Source organism: Hemicordylus capensis, chromosome 5 (assembly GCF_027244095.1).
Source record: "Hemicordylus capensis ecotype Gifberg chromosome 5, rHemCap1.1.pri, whole genome shotgun sequence".
In the NCBI taxonomy this organism is placed as follows: Eukaryota; Metazoa; Chordata; class Lepidosauria; order Squamata; family Cordylidae; genus Hemicordylus; species Hemicordylus capensis.
In genome coordinates, this window is record NC_069661.1 from 86,879,324 (window position 1) to 86,895,014 (window position 15,691).

General features: G+C 44.0%; 1 protein-coding gene across 2 annotated transcripts in view; it reads left to right on the forward strand.

The window, feature by feature from the left end:
* The first annotated feature begins 3,463 nt into the window (after nt 1-3,463).
* SNX25 (sorting nexin 25) overlaps nt 3,464-15,691 on the forward strand; it is a 93,502-nt gene continuing 81,274 nt past the window's right edge. Inside the window, exons 1-3 of one of the 2 annotated variants that reach the window (XM_053256496.1) lie at nt 3,464-4,855; nt 12,689-12,773; nt 14,785-15,001. In XM_053256496.1, coding sequence (XP_053112471.1) covers nt 4,313-4,855; nt 12,689-12,773; nt 14,785-15,001 — 845 coding nt within the window. In that variant the 5' untranslated portion in view covers nt 3,464-4,312. The remainder of the gene's footprint in view (nt 4,856-12,688; nt 12,774-14,784; nt 15,002-15,691) is intronic. The other variant, XM_053256495.1, reaches the window with a different exon arrangement.

Below are 15,691 nucleotides of genomic sequence, written 5' to 3' on the forward strand. Positions count from 1 at the left end.
TCCAACCCCCCGGCCTCCCATATGACAGCCGGGGCCGGCTGGGACCCAATTCAGGCCTCTGTACACGCACCATTTTCATGACATTTATGCATGCGCAGAGGCCATTTGCCTCACCATCGTGTTGTGATGCAAATGGCCTCTGCACATGCATGAACATCTCAAAAATGATGTCCATGTGTGTACAGAGGCCTGAAGTGTGTCATTTGGGAGGCCAGCAGGGGTGGGGCTGGAAGAGCCCCAGTGCAGCTGCCAATGACTGCTGCCACCACCGCTGTCCCCCAACTTTAAAGTTAAAGGTTAAAAGTATCCTTTCGTTTGCTCCTCCCCAATGGATTTTCCTCACCAGATTCTTGCTCCTCCTTGTCGGATTCCTCTTTAGAAGTATACGCATGAACTGGTTCTTAGAACCGGGCCTGGTCCAATTCAGACCGGTACCCCCCTTTGGGGAGCTGGTCTGGTTCCAACTCGGACTCTCTGAACAGGGCCGGTTCTATTTGAATCGTGGTTCTAATTGAGCTGGCTCACACATCCTTAGTAGGCACTCTATTTCTATTCAGATGCACTTTTCTTCACATGTACCAGGGTAGAGCTTCCACTGACTCCTCCTAGCATGAATTCAGACAAACAGCTGAAGGGATGAAATCATCACAGAGTGGGTTGGAAAGGCAGTAACTAATGATGTGAATGTCTTCAAAGCATACTGTAATGCTCAGGAGAGCAAATAGTTTTGCATGGAGCTGGGGGTTGGACTAGAAGACTCCCAAGATCTCTTCCAATTCTAAAATTCTATTCTTCTAGTAAAGTTTTCTCACCTTGATGTACAACATTCTGGTCTAAACATACAGCATAATGAGGAAGACATGAGGTAGAATTGTGCCACTTCTGACCATAGAGGGGTGTATTTGTGTGTGTGTGGGGGGGGGGGGATCGCATTTTTGAATCCTCAGTCAACAAAAGCACAAAACTAGCACAGCAAGGAAGAGCCCAGGCTAGAACCTCCCTTCTGGAAGTGCTAGAGTATCTTTTGTTGTTGTTGTTGACTTGCTATCCGTGTGTTACATGGAGAAACATTACAATACAGTATTTCCGAATTGCTGTCAGAAGTGGTACAGTCCACTCGACCATTGTACCATATTCAGCAATATGGTAAGAGCAGACCTATGACAGAATGTACCAAGAGGACTCCTTGTCTGAAAGCATCCACATGTGTAAATTTTCCACAGGCAGGCAGAGTCTGATGTGGGGGCACATTTAAACAAGGTATATCTACCACAAAGACTGTAGCACGTACCCTCACAGAGAAGGTTCTGGCTTCTTCACAGACATGGGGTAAGAAAGCTTGCAACCTCCTGAGCAGTGACTCTGCTGCCACATATCTGTAACGCATAAGTGCTTTCAAACAACTAGTCATCACCCACCTACCCAGAACCCCACAGTGGCTTCACCAACCTTTGGTGAAGGTTGTCCAAAACAACTGGAGCCATATCTATACATATCAAAACACCCATACATGCACCTAGGTCAGGGGTTGTCAAATGTGGGTGCCCAGATGTCATTGGACTACAACTCCCATTGCATGCCAAAGGCCATTGTGGCTGGGATGGTGTGAACTGTAGTCCAAGGACATCTGGGGACCAATCTGAGAAACCCTGACCTAGACAGAACCCCAAATCATGACTACACAGAAGACAGCTACAACTTTGCAGAGGCTCACAGCACAATCCTAAACCTGCTTAGACAGAAGTGTCCCACTGAATTCAGTGGGGTTTACTCCCAGGTAAGTATGGAAAGAGCTGCTGCCTAAGTTTTGCAAAGAAAGTTACGTAAAAGAGCCGTTTCGTGCAAATGGTTTCACGAAGGGATGAACAAATAATTAGCAAGTTATTTTGGGGAAAGGCCAGATAACCCCACTCCCCCCCAAACCCTCCCCTTCTTTCCCTTTAACTTGCGGGGGGCTGGAATCACGGACATAGGCTGACGCGGACACCCCCAGCTCCGCAGTGGTTACAGCAGGAAGCAAGGCGTGCAGAGGTGGCGGGACTCCGTATAGTCACTTCGGTTTTCGGCAACACCAGTCGCCCTCCAGCTTCCCCCTTAAAAGGCGGGCGAGCGGCCCGTGCCTTCTCATAGCCCTCTCGCCACCAGCGCCAGGCCCTCCCTAGCTGAGGGCCAGATACTCACCGCCAGCTAGCAAAACGGCGACGGCTCTGTCTGCTGAGAACTCCCGTCAGGCAGCTCCTTCTAGCTCCTCGAAACGAGCCCAGTTTCTCCCGCCTTCTCTCTGTTTGCGTAACTAAGGAAGGGAGGGATTAAGGAGGGATCGGAGCGCACGAAGGGAAAAAAAGACCGAGCTTCCGCCTCCGTGTGAGCGTGCGCAAGGCTCCCTTTCTGTGCAGCAGAGGGAAACCTTGAGCCCCTTCTAATCAGTGCCTCAGGCAAGCAGCGCTGTTGTTTAGGCAGGTTGAGAGAAACGCCTGAAAATGTCTGCCCTGAGGCAAGCAGACTCCAGAGAGAACCAATATCAGCAGCACAGCCAAACGGCGGTAGTAACTGCTTGTCCTAAACTGCGGTCCTAATCCTAAACATATCTTGTTTAGGGTGTAAACTCAGACACACTACTGAGTAAACATGCACATGCTACCCCTGCAGAAGGGCCACGTCTTTGTCTCTAAGTGGCAAAGATGATGCTCCAGAAATAGTATGGAACTAATCCCTCAGATTAGACGGGGATCTTAAGTCTTTCCTTTCTTTTTTATTAGCCATCATCATACAACTTTAAAAGGGCCTAGCAACGGCCAATGGTAAACACTGGAGCTGCCACCTTTTCCTGGTATGGCTCCTATACCTTTATTAACTGATTGGAATCTTTAATTTTGGTGTTACAACAAGGCTTACTGCATCACTCTCACTTTGTTCTTTGTGATGCAGCAAACTGGCTGGGTTTGATGCCTTAGAATCAGCCATTGTAAACTATTTTGGTTGAAAATGGGCTTGGATTGGAAAGGGGTTAATGCAATTTTAATAATGGATGGATCTCATTTACAAAAGATTATTCTCAAAGGTTTCTAACACACACTCCTGGGTTTTTTCTTTTTTTTTTTTTTGCATCAATTTTGTTTATAAAAGGCTTTTTCAAGTTTCCAAGATAAAGCCTTTTAAAATATGATAGGTCAGTACTTTTAGTCCTGAATTCTTCACCCCATCCACATTAACACCTCATATTCTTCAACTCCTTTTCCAGTGAGGAACCCAGGATTTAAAATATGGAAAGACCTAATCCTAGACACTAGATTAGGTTGCATTTCTATGGACCTAATAGAAAGTCCATATGTGACTCCAGGGGAAGTCACATTTAACACTGTGAGGCTTTCTTTCCAACCAAATTGATAAAAAATGGAATGTAAAGCTAAAGCTTTATTCCTATGTTCATGCTAGTAAGTAATCTTGTTGAAACGTGTGAGCTTTAGCTTTCGAATAAACATGCATAGGATCCGGCTGCAAATCTCAGTTACATTAACAGGAGTAGCGTCTGAATAAACACGTTCGTTAGGATCGTGCTATAGTGCCGCAATCCTACCTATGCACGCTTACTTGGGGGCATGGCGGCCCGCCCATAACCAAACTTGTGGATAAAGCTGGACATAAGTAACTCTCGGTGTGAAAACCAGCTGATGATCATGTAACTAGTTCTGGTAGAGCAGAAAAATAATCAGGTATGAATAATGATGAAGAAGAAAAAATAATAATAGTACAATTACTAATAATATAGCAGCAGGAGGATCTAGAATTCAACTGGAAGGAGTTCTTTTTGAGATTGAGAAGCAAAACCCAGAAGCCTGAGGTGCTTGGCTGCTTAGCGCTAAGATTGACAGTACAACCGACCAAACCAATAAGGAAACGTCATCGCCAGCCCAGAGCCGCAGCGTGGCTGGCCCCGCCTTGCCCTCCAGAGCGCACGTGGCTCAATTCCCAGCAGCTCCTGTCATTCAGACGCTCCCTCCTCCCTCTGCTGCTCGCAAACAAGGCTGAGTGGGGCCTCTGCTGGGCGCAATGTGATGAACTAGAGCCAGGGTTTGTCCAAGGTAGCGGCGGCTTCTTCGGTTAGCAGCGCAGGTGGAGACGGTCTTGCAGTAGAGGGAAGTGGCTGCTGGGTCGCTGCCTTCGCGGATCCCGGGCATGAGCCCGGCCGGTGGCTGCCTTTGCTCGTGCGGTGCCTTGAGCCCGAAGAGGATCGTCGTCGAGAGAGACGCGACCTTGCGAGCGGGGGCCCGGGGCGGGAGATGCGCTTGTTCCCGGCGGCGCCTGGAGCAGCATGTTCCCCGATGCCGACACTGCTAACACCTCCTCCAGCAACAGCGGCGGCGGCGGCGGCGGCGGCGGGCAGCTCGATTCGGCAGGCGCCGCCGTCAGCTCCAGCTCTCCTGGAGCGCAAAGTCCCGGAGGCGAGTCCTGCAAGAGCAGCCGCAGCAGCGTCCCAGCAGCAGCGGCCGAGGGCGACGGCGAAGAGGACGACGAAGAGGAGACGGCGGCGGCGGCGGATCGTGGCTTGTCCCGCTCCATGCTGGCCGCCGGACTGGGGCTCCTGCTGCTGGCGGCTTCCCTCTTCCATCTGGGCCAGTGGCAGGAGCAGGGAGAGGTGCCGCCGGAGGCCAGGGGGCAGCTGTGTCTGGCCTTGTTCCTTCTCCGGCTCGTCTTCTACCTGGCTTGCGCAGCCAGCGCCTTCTTGCTCGGCACCCTGCTGGCTCTGTTCAGCCAAAGCCGCGGCCGCCTCCGGCCCCCGCCGGATTTCCGAGCCGAGTGGAACCGCCGCTATCCAGGCAGGGAAAATGCCGCTCCATTGTTGCAAGCTGCTGTGGTAAGCAAGTGCTTGTGCTTCGGTCACGGACACTCATCCTGACTTAGGCTCAGCTTCTCCCGCCAGATCACCGCAGGCAGCCCGGACCCCTTGCCCGGCCGAGATCCAGATTACCTTATCCTAATAGTAACAAACCGATAGCATGTGACTGGAATTTTCTTGCGAGTAAAAACAGGGTAGAAACTCACCAGCCGACCTCGGTCCCTCAGGATTTTGATCGTCTGTAGGATGGGCTGTCTCTGAGTATATGCAGAGTGTGTGTTCCTCGCTCCTTAGTTAGCCTACGCCTTCTGCATGCATCTTGGCTAGTGTGCACGGCCCCAGAAGACCGAGATCAAAGGGTATTGCAAGTAATAATTATGTAAAACTACTACCCAAGTTAGATCTCAACTATATAATCAGAGGAATCAGGGTAAAAAACAATTGCCTGCTTGGAGAGAGTGTGGGCCTCGCAGCTGGTGCTTAATTTCATTTACCCTCGACCAGCTGAATGATGATTTTATGTTCCTTATCCTGTGCAGTGTGACAGTGCATCTGCTCCAGTCACTTTGACTGCAACGCTCCAAATCTCAGAGAATTGTTTCAGGCTAGAAAATAAAAAACAGTACTAATAAACTGTTCAAAGTAGGTTTTGCATTACTTTGTAGTACTAGTTTAGTTCATTAGAACAAGTCAGCCAATGTGTGTGTTTCAGACAGCATGTTGGTATTATATGTGTTTATGAATAACATACAGAAAAATTAGGTTCTCTACTGCAAATGCACTTCATTATTCCGTTGTTTAGTTTAAATAAGTGTTCTGTGTGACTGTGGCTATCAGTTCTACAAGATAGGGTGAGACAACCCACCTATAGCAACAGTGTTTGGGGTACAATTAAAGGACAGTAACATTCTCGGTGTGTCATATTTTTTCTTTTGGGAGGAGAGTGGGTTTCATTTGGATTTTCTGCTTCAGTTGCCAAAATGCCTTAGGTCATCTCTGCTTTATAAGCAGGAGCTTTTCTCAGTTCTGCTTCATCACTTCAGTCTCAAACCAGATGTATGAGAAACGGCACTTGAGAAAAGGCACCAGCTTGCACAGGATGTTGTCACATTCCACCATCTGGGCCTAGTCCTCACTGAAGTGACAAACCTACATCTGGGCTACTGCAGGTGGAGGCTCACATGATGGCATGTTGCTCCATACAAAAAAGATCCCTTCTGCTTCACAAACTGGATGCTTGCATGCACGTAAGACATGCTCAGCTCCTAGAAGTTTCAGGAACTCATCCCTGACAGCAGCCTTTGATCATTTGGGTTTTCCATGGACTGTTCCATGGAGAAACAAGGTTTTGCAAATGCATATCCTTTTGTTTAGTAGCGCCCCCCTTCTTTGACTGCCCCAACATCAAAGAACTAAATGTATTAACTTGGAAGTAAATTCAGTTGACCTCAATTAAACATGCATGTAGTTGACCTCAATTAAATATACATGTAATGTTTAATCCAAAACACGAGTAAGCATGCTTTGGACTGCTGCCTTAAACTAGTCTTTGAGCTTATGAACCAGTGTTTTGTTTCAGTTTGTTCTGTATTCACATAGATATATCTAGAGTTTGGGACAAATGGCCTTGTTCTAAAATGTAAGCAGATTAACTGACATTACATGCAACTCTGCCTTTTATGTTGAACTCAGTGGCTGACATTCAGACTAACACTGTGCCAACAGTACAGGGGAGGGATGATATTCATTGATCTCCCTGTCCCTCTGAAGCTCACTGTGCTTCCCAAAAAGTTGACCCTGAGGAGGGTGGCCGTGTGACCTTCAGAGACACATTTTTGTGCATCACAGTGAGCCTCAAAGGGAATGGGAGATTGTGAACATCACCCCTCGCCCATAGCATGAGCGCAGCATTGGTCTGAATGTCAACCACCGTGTTTTATGCATGTTTCAACACATCAGAATCTGCTGAAAACAATCCATATACATTGGGTTGCAAACAAACTAAGTTAGTTGTGACTAGGTCCCATTGAAAATAATGGGACTTAAGTTAGTCATGACTAACGTGGCTTATTTATTTTAATAGTGCTTAGTCATGCCTGGGTAGTTCAGATGCTTTTGTTGACCACAAACAGCTGAGAGCTTAAAGCTGCTTTATATGTGACAGTTTCCTGCACATATTAACATTCCTTTAGGAAGCTGTGTTTATAGTTTATATACCCTGTCATATGTGTCCATGACAAATTTACAGTTGTGTTTTTGCTGTGATTGCACATGGCATCCCATGCCTGGATTAGGTCTATGTACTCTTCTTATACAGAAATTACATCAGTGTAGAAGAATTGTCAGTGTGAAGCATGATAGATCAGGGTTTGGTTAGGAGTTGTGCATTCAGACTTTTCTACAAATAGGAGCTGAACTTGCCAGGCTACTCCCCCCGCCCCCATCCCCAATGGGATGATATTGGCTTCTCTGAATTTTAGATTAAAAATCCACAAAACAATCTCATAAAACAAGATGTTAAAATATATAAGTTTTATATCTGGAACAATTCTGCCATAAAATCTGTCTTATCGCAGTTTCAGCTTGGAACTTCTGTGAAGGAGAATCATGTTATTACCTGTAGGCAAGATCAGCTTACTTATTAAACTGTTTAGTGGCGATGTCAGCCTCCCAACTCCTTTTTAATTTTATTGTGCTACAAAATTGAGTTGATGCAACTCATCATTTGCAAATGAATAAAGTTTAAGAAGATTCTGACTTTAAGATATTGTCAGCTTCATGACAAGCAGTGTTCCCTCTAACAGAGATTTCCAGATGTGGTTGACTACAACTCCCAGAATCACCAGTTACATTGCTTTTGGTTTGGGGATTATGGAAGTTGTAGTCAACAACATCTGGGAATACCTGTTAAAGGGAACACTGATGACAAGGATGGAATGAGGGGCAGGTTGCTTTTTTTGTGGCACCTGTTCTGTTCTTACAGGAACAAATACTGGGTCCAGTGACTGAGGTTTATCCAATCTGCCTATAAAAAGCGAGCCTTGCTGTGATCCACAGGCAGCTGCCATTGGCCATCCCGGATTGTGTTTCTCCTTAAGTGAGTAAAGACCAAACTGCTCGTTCTTCATCAGCTCTTACAGTCTAATTGCAGGCACACCTCTTTAAAATCCTCATGATCTTTTAGTTATCTTGCTCTTAGTTATGTAGAACAGTTTTGCAAATAAGCCCAGGGAAGCTAAAGTAAAGGTAAAGTGTGCCATCGAGTTGGTGTCGACTCCTGGTGACCACAGAGCCCTGTGGTTGTCTTTGGTAGAATACAGGAGGGGTTTACCATTGCCATCTCCCACACAGTATGAGATGATGCCTTTCAGCATCTTCCTATATCTCTCCTGCCCGATATAGGTGTTTTCCATAGTCTGGGAAACATACCAGCGGGGATTCGAACTGGCAACCTCTGCCTTGCTAGTCAAGCCAGTTCACCGCTGTGCCATTAGGTGACTAGTAGCTCTCAAAATACTTCTCAGCTCATGTCTCTTACAGTTGTTTATTGGCCAAATGTCTGCTTTGTGAATGTATGTTTGTAGTTATCATTTATTTAAACCACTGTTTTGATAATCTGCCTGTAGTAATGGGATCCGTTTCATTCTAATGTGTATAATGCTGGATAACCGCTATCTTGCATAATGGGCCAGCTCACCTCTTACCTTCCAGGTTTTAGGAATAATAATAATAATTATTATTATTTTTTTTACATTGATATCCCGCTCTTCCTCCAAGGAGCCCAGAGCGGTGTACTACATTCTTGAGTTTCTCTTTCACAACAGCCCTGTGAAGTAGGTTAGGCTGAGAGAGATGTGATTAGCCCAGAGTCACCCAGCTAGTTTCATGGCTGAATGGGGATTTGAACTCGGGTCTCCCCGGTCCTAGTCTGGCACTCGCCACTACACCACGCTGGCTGCTTGTCCTTGCAGTATTACTGCTATCTCTAGATATCATTCTTGACTGGAGATAATTTCTTGATCACCTCTACAAATGCAACCTTGAAGTGACAACTTCTCCTGATAATAAATTAGAAGTAGAATTAAATCCTTTACAATGTTTGCATTGGCAATCTCAAGGAAATTGCAAAGGAACCAAGGATCCGTTGCAAGTGACTGCTCATGGACCCAATCCTTCTCTTGCATTCAGGCCCTTCAGTGTTCTCTCTAATTTTTTTCATCTGTGTGTGGAATGAGTTTTGTTCTGGGTGGAAGTATCAAGGCAGTGTTTGTGAGCGTGTGCACACAGGCACACCTTAGAGGGAATACTGAGGCCCTTTGAAACTGAGCACCAACACAAATGTCTAACCTTATGAGTTCCACAATCCTTAAAGTTTCATTTTCTTTCCTGCCCCTGCTTCCAGTTTACACTTCCATTAACTGACTTTTGTGTGTTTGCTTTTAAATCATTCTAACATACTGCAGGACTTTTGGGTTTTTTAAAAGTTATTTCGTTATCTTAGTTTCAGTTATTTTAATATTGAAATATTGCTCCTGGGTAGCTTTGAAGGAGGAATGTAATACGCTCTGATGGAGGGCATAGGCCATGATCTGTTACCCAGTATCTTTCCTTCATGACTCTTTCAGGGGATTATGGTTTATGACAGAGAATGAAGTTGAGCTTGTGATTGGCTGCAAAATAGAATGGTCCCGGGCCTTTTCTGAAGGTGCCCAAATAGGTTAGGCTGCTCTTCTTGCAATAAGGGACATAGTACGACTAAATTTCATGCTGGGCTGTCCTTTGGTAAAGCGAGTGGGGCAGCACAATAGCTTGTACTTGAGAGATTAAATTGTGCCTGTTGGATTAGTCCCTGATCTTTGTGCATGCAGGAGGTAAAAGGTATGGTGGGAAAGGGCCCCTCTTAGGTCACAGTAGAGATAATTGGTTAGGAGTCTGAAACTTTTGTAGTTTGGTAGCCTAGGAATAATTTTGACCCCTTACGAATGTTCAGGTCTCCTTTGAAGTCTGGCACCACATGCAGAAAATATCATCATTGTTCTGAATTAATATGGATTACTGTTAATACATATTTCACTTGCCTTGCAAATAAGTCCACATAATTACTAGTACTTTTTTTTAAAAAAAAGTTACTAGCCTGCCTTCCTGCCCATGTATATGTGTGATAGTCATTTGGGGCCAAAAAGAAGACAAGAAGCAACTTGTATACACTTTTGTCTTCCCAATTGCAGTTATTACTCCCCACAAAGAACCATGTTGTAGCTAGGCATAAGGTTCATTTAGATGTCATTCTGTCCCTAAAAGTTCAGTGGAAGTGGAAACATTCACTGTTAAGCCACTGTTTGACTACCCTGATACTACAAAAGGGAACTAACTGCCCAAAGGGATAATTAATTGCTTCTGACTGTAGCCCTCTTCAGATTAATGGTGGTGGTCTCTTTACTCGCATAGAGTACATAGAGCCAGTGTGGTGTAGTGGTTAGGGTGCCGGACTAGGACCGGGGAGACCCGAGTTCAAATCCCCATTCAGCCATGAAACTAGCTGGGTGACTCTGGGCCAGTCACTTCTCTCTCAGCCTAACCTACTTCACAGGGTTGTTGTGAGGAGAAACTCAAGTATGTAGTACACTGCTCTGGGCTCTTTGGAGGAAGAGAGGGATATAAAATGTTTAAAAAAGAGTGTTCCAAGAGTACATGCAGAAGCCTCATCCTCGTGCTGAACATTCCTACAGCACTTTGTCTCTGCAGACAAGTATTGTAATAGCAGAGGGTGAGGCTTCTGAGCATATCAGCACTGGGGCAGAGTTTGAGGGAATGCTCTTAGAATGCTGTACAGTACATGGGCACAGCATCCTCCCCACTGCCTTTATTTTTAATCATCCAAAGAACGCTTTTGAGTGTATGCTTTGGGACACAACATTTCTTCCTAGACATTTTAATGCAATCTGAAATTATCAATTGGTCTTTGGACTGGAAATCTATTATCCATAAAATGCAATGGCTGTGTCTTCAACCAGAACATCCCTCTGGTTCTTAATTGTTTGTTCTGGCACATTGTCAATATTAGTCTATGACTATAAAAGACATAGACTTTCTAAATAGGAACATTATTTTTGGTTAGTCAAGAGTAGCTTATCTACAACTTGATGTGTTTTTGTGTTGCTTAAATCCTTCCCAAATCATCTTTACTCTTTCTAGTTATGTAATACTAGACTATATATTTTTTTAAATTGAATTTCCTAAATGTTTAGAAATTTGTGTTTAACATTACAAATTTAACATTCGCTCCAGCTAGCCACTTTTCCTGCCTCTGGCCGCTTCATTACCGAATACTGGAGTGGTTACTCAGTACTTAAAGGCATAAGTGGACTTTCTTCAAATAAAGAAAAAAACCTGCTCCATTGGTATGCAGGGAATATTTCAGTAGGAACAGCAAATCTTATTCTTAAAATAAATGTAGAAAGCAAATACTAAAAAAGTTATTAGATGCAGCAACTCTTTAATTACCACAGTTAAATCTGACACTAATGCACATCATAAAGTGGTTGAATCCTCGGGTAAAGAATATCAATTGTCTCAATATTGAACATTAAGCCTCTGTGACTCATTTGCTCTTGTTTCTTGTGCAACTTAGTTCTAATCTTTGGCCCTGGTTGAAGCAGAACATTTCTTTTGTGGACAGTCCAGGATCATTGTGTACTTTATGCTCTTGGCTCCATGCCAGTTTTGTTTCTCATAATATCGAAGTTGTTAGTGGTGGTGTTTTTCCCTCTCCCTGCAGCATCTGTTGCGAATAATCAAGAGGGTGGGATAAATAAGCAGAACAGTACAAGCAATCTGAGGACCCTTTGGAAGAAGGGCCATACAGTAGCTCAATGGTAGACCTCATTCTTTGCATGGAGAGAATCCCACTTAGATTCTGGATATTTTGTCTGGGAAATACCTTGGCCCAAACACTGGAGAGCTGCCACCTGTTGGAATAAACAGTATGAGGCTAGATGGAATGATGTTCTGATAGTATGACATGGCCACTGTTGCACATGCATTAGGCATATCCTGTTTAGATTATTACAGTGTGATCGTCTAGGGATTTCCTGTGAAAACTGTTTGGAAACTGCAGCTGGCACAGAATGCTGCTGCTGATGGTGGCTTCTTGTTTGGAGCATGTCCTTCCACGGCTGTTAGAGCTGCACAGTTTCTCAGCAGTATTTTTTCTAACAGGTATTCCCAGATGTTGTTGACGACAACTCCCATAATCCCCAATCAAAAGTCACTGCAGCTGGGGATTCTGGGTGTTGTAGTCAACAACATCTGAGAATCCCTGTTAGAGGGAACACTGTTTATTAGTGTGTTTCTGGACCAAATGCAGTGCTGGTTATCATGGTGGAAGTCCAGGATTCTTGAAGTACCGGTGTATGTTGACTCCAGTGACTTCATCAAATAGATGGTGGCATTCTCGTCTTATTTAACTGCACCTATCAAATAATCTGCTTCTATTTGATTGCTTCCCCTCGCTTCCAAAGTCGCTTCCCCTTCCAAAATCTTTGTTTGGGGAAAAAAAACCTTTCAGTTTCTATCAGCTCATTTATAAATGCTAAATGATTTGAAATGGTTGTGAACTTCAGATTGCACATTGAGAGTATGCTTTTAAAAGATGAGCAACTTCACAAAGGAAAGACTGCCCAGGATGTTCAGTAGCTTCAGTTTTGAATAGCTAGGCTAGATGTCTCAAATGTCTGCATTTGCATTTTCAGTATTTTTGCAATGTTCTGCCATCTCTTATGTGCAGTGTTCTTATATACAGTGTTCTCATCCCTTGTTTGCAATGTTCTGCTATCTCTTTCTTCCTTTCAGAATCTTTTATCTGGAAACACAAATGAACTTGCCCAGTCTAGAAGAGTGATGATTTCTCATAATATGGATAAAGCTCTGAAAGAAGGTGAGTCTCTCCTTGAAGCATTTTGCAAGAGGAGATAAGAAGTTCCTTGAGAAGTTATCACTCCCACTGTAAGGGGACCTGTTTCTCGGCACTTTAACTTCCATCAATTTGTACAACTAGTGTCAGAAAACTAGAAAGTCAGTACCTGTTTTCACAAGTTTACATCTTGTTCTGTCATGGACTACAGTAGACATGGAGACAAAAAGAAAGGAAAGGAAAGGAAAAGACTTCCAGCTAATTTAATTATGGGTTGTTGCACACAAATTGGCTTCTCATGTATTTATTTTTATTTCAGAGGGTATCTTGAAAGGCTTAAGTCAGGTAACAGCATTTTTCCATAGACACAGAACCTAGTACTGAAGGTGTGCCAGTATAAAGAGTGGAAACAATAAGATAGTTAGCATACCTGCCAACATGTCCCTATACTCCCATTCAGGTGAATGGGTACATGTTGGCAGGTATGGGTTAGTAAGTAGTTGGCATCCTATAGTGCTACTATTGCATAACACCTAGAGGGCATTTAGTTTTTAAAATGACTACTGTGAGAGGGGAAGGGATCCAGTCTCATCTGAAAGAGCAGAAATGTTGATGGTAGCATGTTTGCCTGGCTCCTTCCTGTATTTCTACATTTGCAAGTTTCTAGTCCGGTGGAGAAAAGACTTGCCTAGCGAGCCAGAGGTTGCTGGTTTGAATCCCCTCCGGTATGTTTCTCAGAATATGGGAAACACCTATATAGGGCAGCAATGCTATACGAAGGCTCTGGAAGGCATAATCTCACACTGCGTGGGAGGAGGTAATGGTAAACCCCTCCTACCAAAGACAACCACAGGGCTCTGTGGTCGCCAGGAGTCGACCAACTCAAGGGCACAATTTCACCTTTAGTCCCATCCATCCACCCCCACTTTATATGTTCTCTTTTCTGTACTTAAGATCTTTATTTAAAAATGCTATGTTCCTCAGAGTTGTTTGATTCAGTTCCTGCAGAGGGTTTCCCATAGGGTACTTAGAACAAGCACAGTGGGTGAGAGAGACATCATCCAATTTTTCCTGGAAGAGCAGGAGGAAAGATTACCAGCTCATTTATTTACTTCATTTGTAATACACCACTGTTCTGCCAAGACATTTAAGGCAGTTTACAGTTTAATAATATGGATGCCCTAAAACACTGAACAACGTTGCTGCTTTATTGTGCAATAAAATAGACCTAGTATACAGAGCAATTTAAAAATTGCTGTGATAATTTTATGTAAAATGAGACTGCATTGAACGTATAAAATGTGGTGGTGGTGTTAAGATCATCTGGAAAGGCCCACAGAATGTTCAAGAACATTCTAACTGCTAAGGAAAGTGGTTGGTCATAAAATGTGAGCAATTAGTGCAGCTGCTTGAAGTAAGTGAAATGGTGGTGGTGTTTTTTTGCATTGGGGTGGGTAGAGGTTGCAGAGTGATCAGAGGTAGGAGCGACTGGGGGCTAAGGAGCTCTGAGCAATGCAAGATGAAAAGGGGGTCACATGAAACAGGCAGCCAAAACATTTAATTGTAGGTCCTTATTTATCCTATAATTTGTTGTCACAGTGAGTGACCTCTTTTGTATGACAAAGTAATCTAAAGCATGTGTCTTAAGAGCAAATAGACATGGTAGACTGAGGTCGTTGGTGCCTTTTTAAATAAAGCTTGCTTTTATTTGTGACATATATTTGACAATTGTACTTAATTACAAATAGTCTATTAAGAATCATTTATTTATTCTTGCTTGTAATAATTGGCAGCTGCTTGAGATTTCTATTCAGGTGACTTAACTGACCAAATTCCTGTTGACCTCTAGTAATCTCTCTCTGGATCACATTTCTTGTAGCATTGTCAGATTTTCTTATTTTTGGTAAGTGGAGAGAGAATGGAATATCCTAGAGGTAAAAATAAAACATGCAGCCTTTTAAAGTGTTAATTGTTCGTTCTGATATCTTGTTGTAAGACTTCTGACTTAGTACAACAACTTCATCTTTGGTTTCAGTGTTTGACTACAGCTATAGAGATTACATTTTGTCCTGGTATGGGCATCTCAGCAGAGATGAAGGGCAGCTGTACCACCTGCTATCGGAAGACTTCTGGGAAGTTGCCAAGCAGCTGCGACAGAGGCTCAGTAACATTGATGTAGTTAAAGTCGTCTGCAGTGATGTAGTGAAAGCTTTGTTCACCCACTTTTGTGACCTTAAAGCAGCTAATTCCAGGTAACAACATTCACACTCCCATTTACTCAATTTTATGTTGTTGATGGCTTTTCTTCTACCTGCAAGGACTGCTTTGAGGCAAAACAAACAGAAGTACTGCCTACAGCAGTGGTGGCTAATCTCTTTGGGTGTGTGTGTGTGTGTGTGTGTGTGTGTGTGAGAGAGAGAGAGAGAGAGAGAGAGAAGGTTCCTTATTTTCATATGTGCCTTTTTATGTTTTGAAGAGGCTTTGATTGGTGTGTTTTGAATCCTCTTCCTCCTCCTCTCTTGGGATATTCTTCTAAATTTATGGTGTTGTCCTACTCTTGCAGCTGTCCCTTTGATCTAGGTGCTGTGTGTCCCAAGCCAAACTCAAAGCATGAAATGGTATGTACAGCAATACATATGCCACACACGTCCCTCCCAGTACCTTGTAGTGGTTTTACTTCTAGTCCATTGTCCTGGAGAGTAAGTACCAGCATGGCACCCTAGAGGCAGGCAAGGGCGTAGTCCTGATCATATGCCATAGGCAAGCCTTTAGGCACTCCTGTTCCCTGCCCAAATGTCCTATAAGCTCCTTTTGCTTGTGCTACTTGTGTTGCATGGGCCCACAAGTTGGTCTTCTATGATCTGTGTGATATATATTTATAGTGACAGAACTATAAAGAGAGATTGTGAAAGGATTTTGTCAACAGAACAAACTCACTTGAG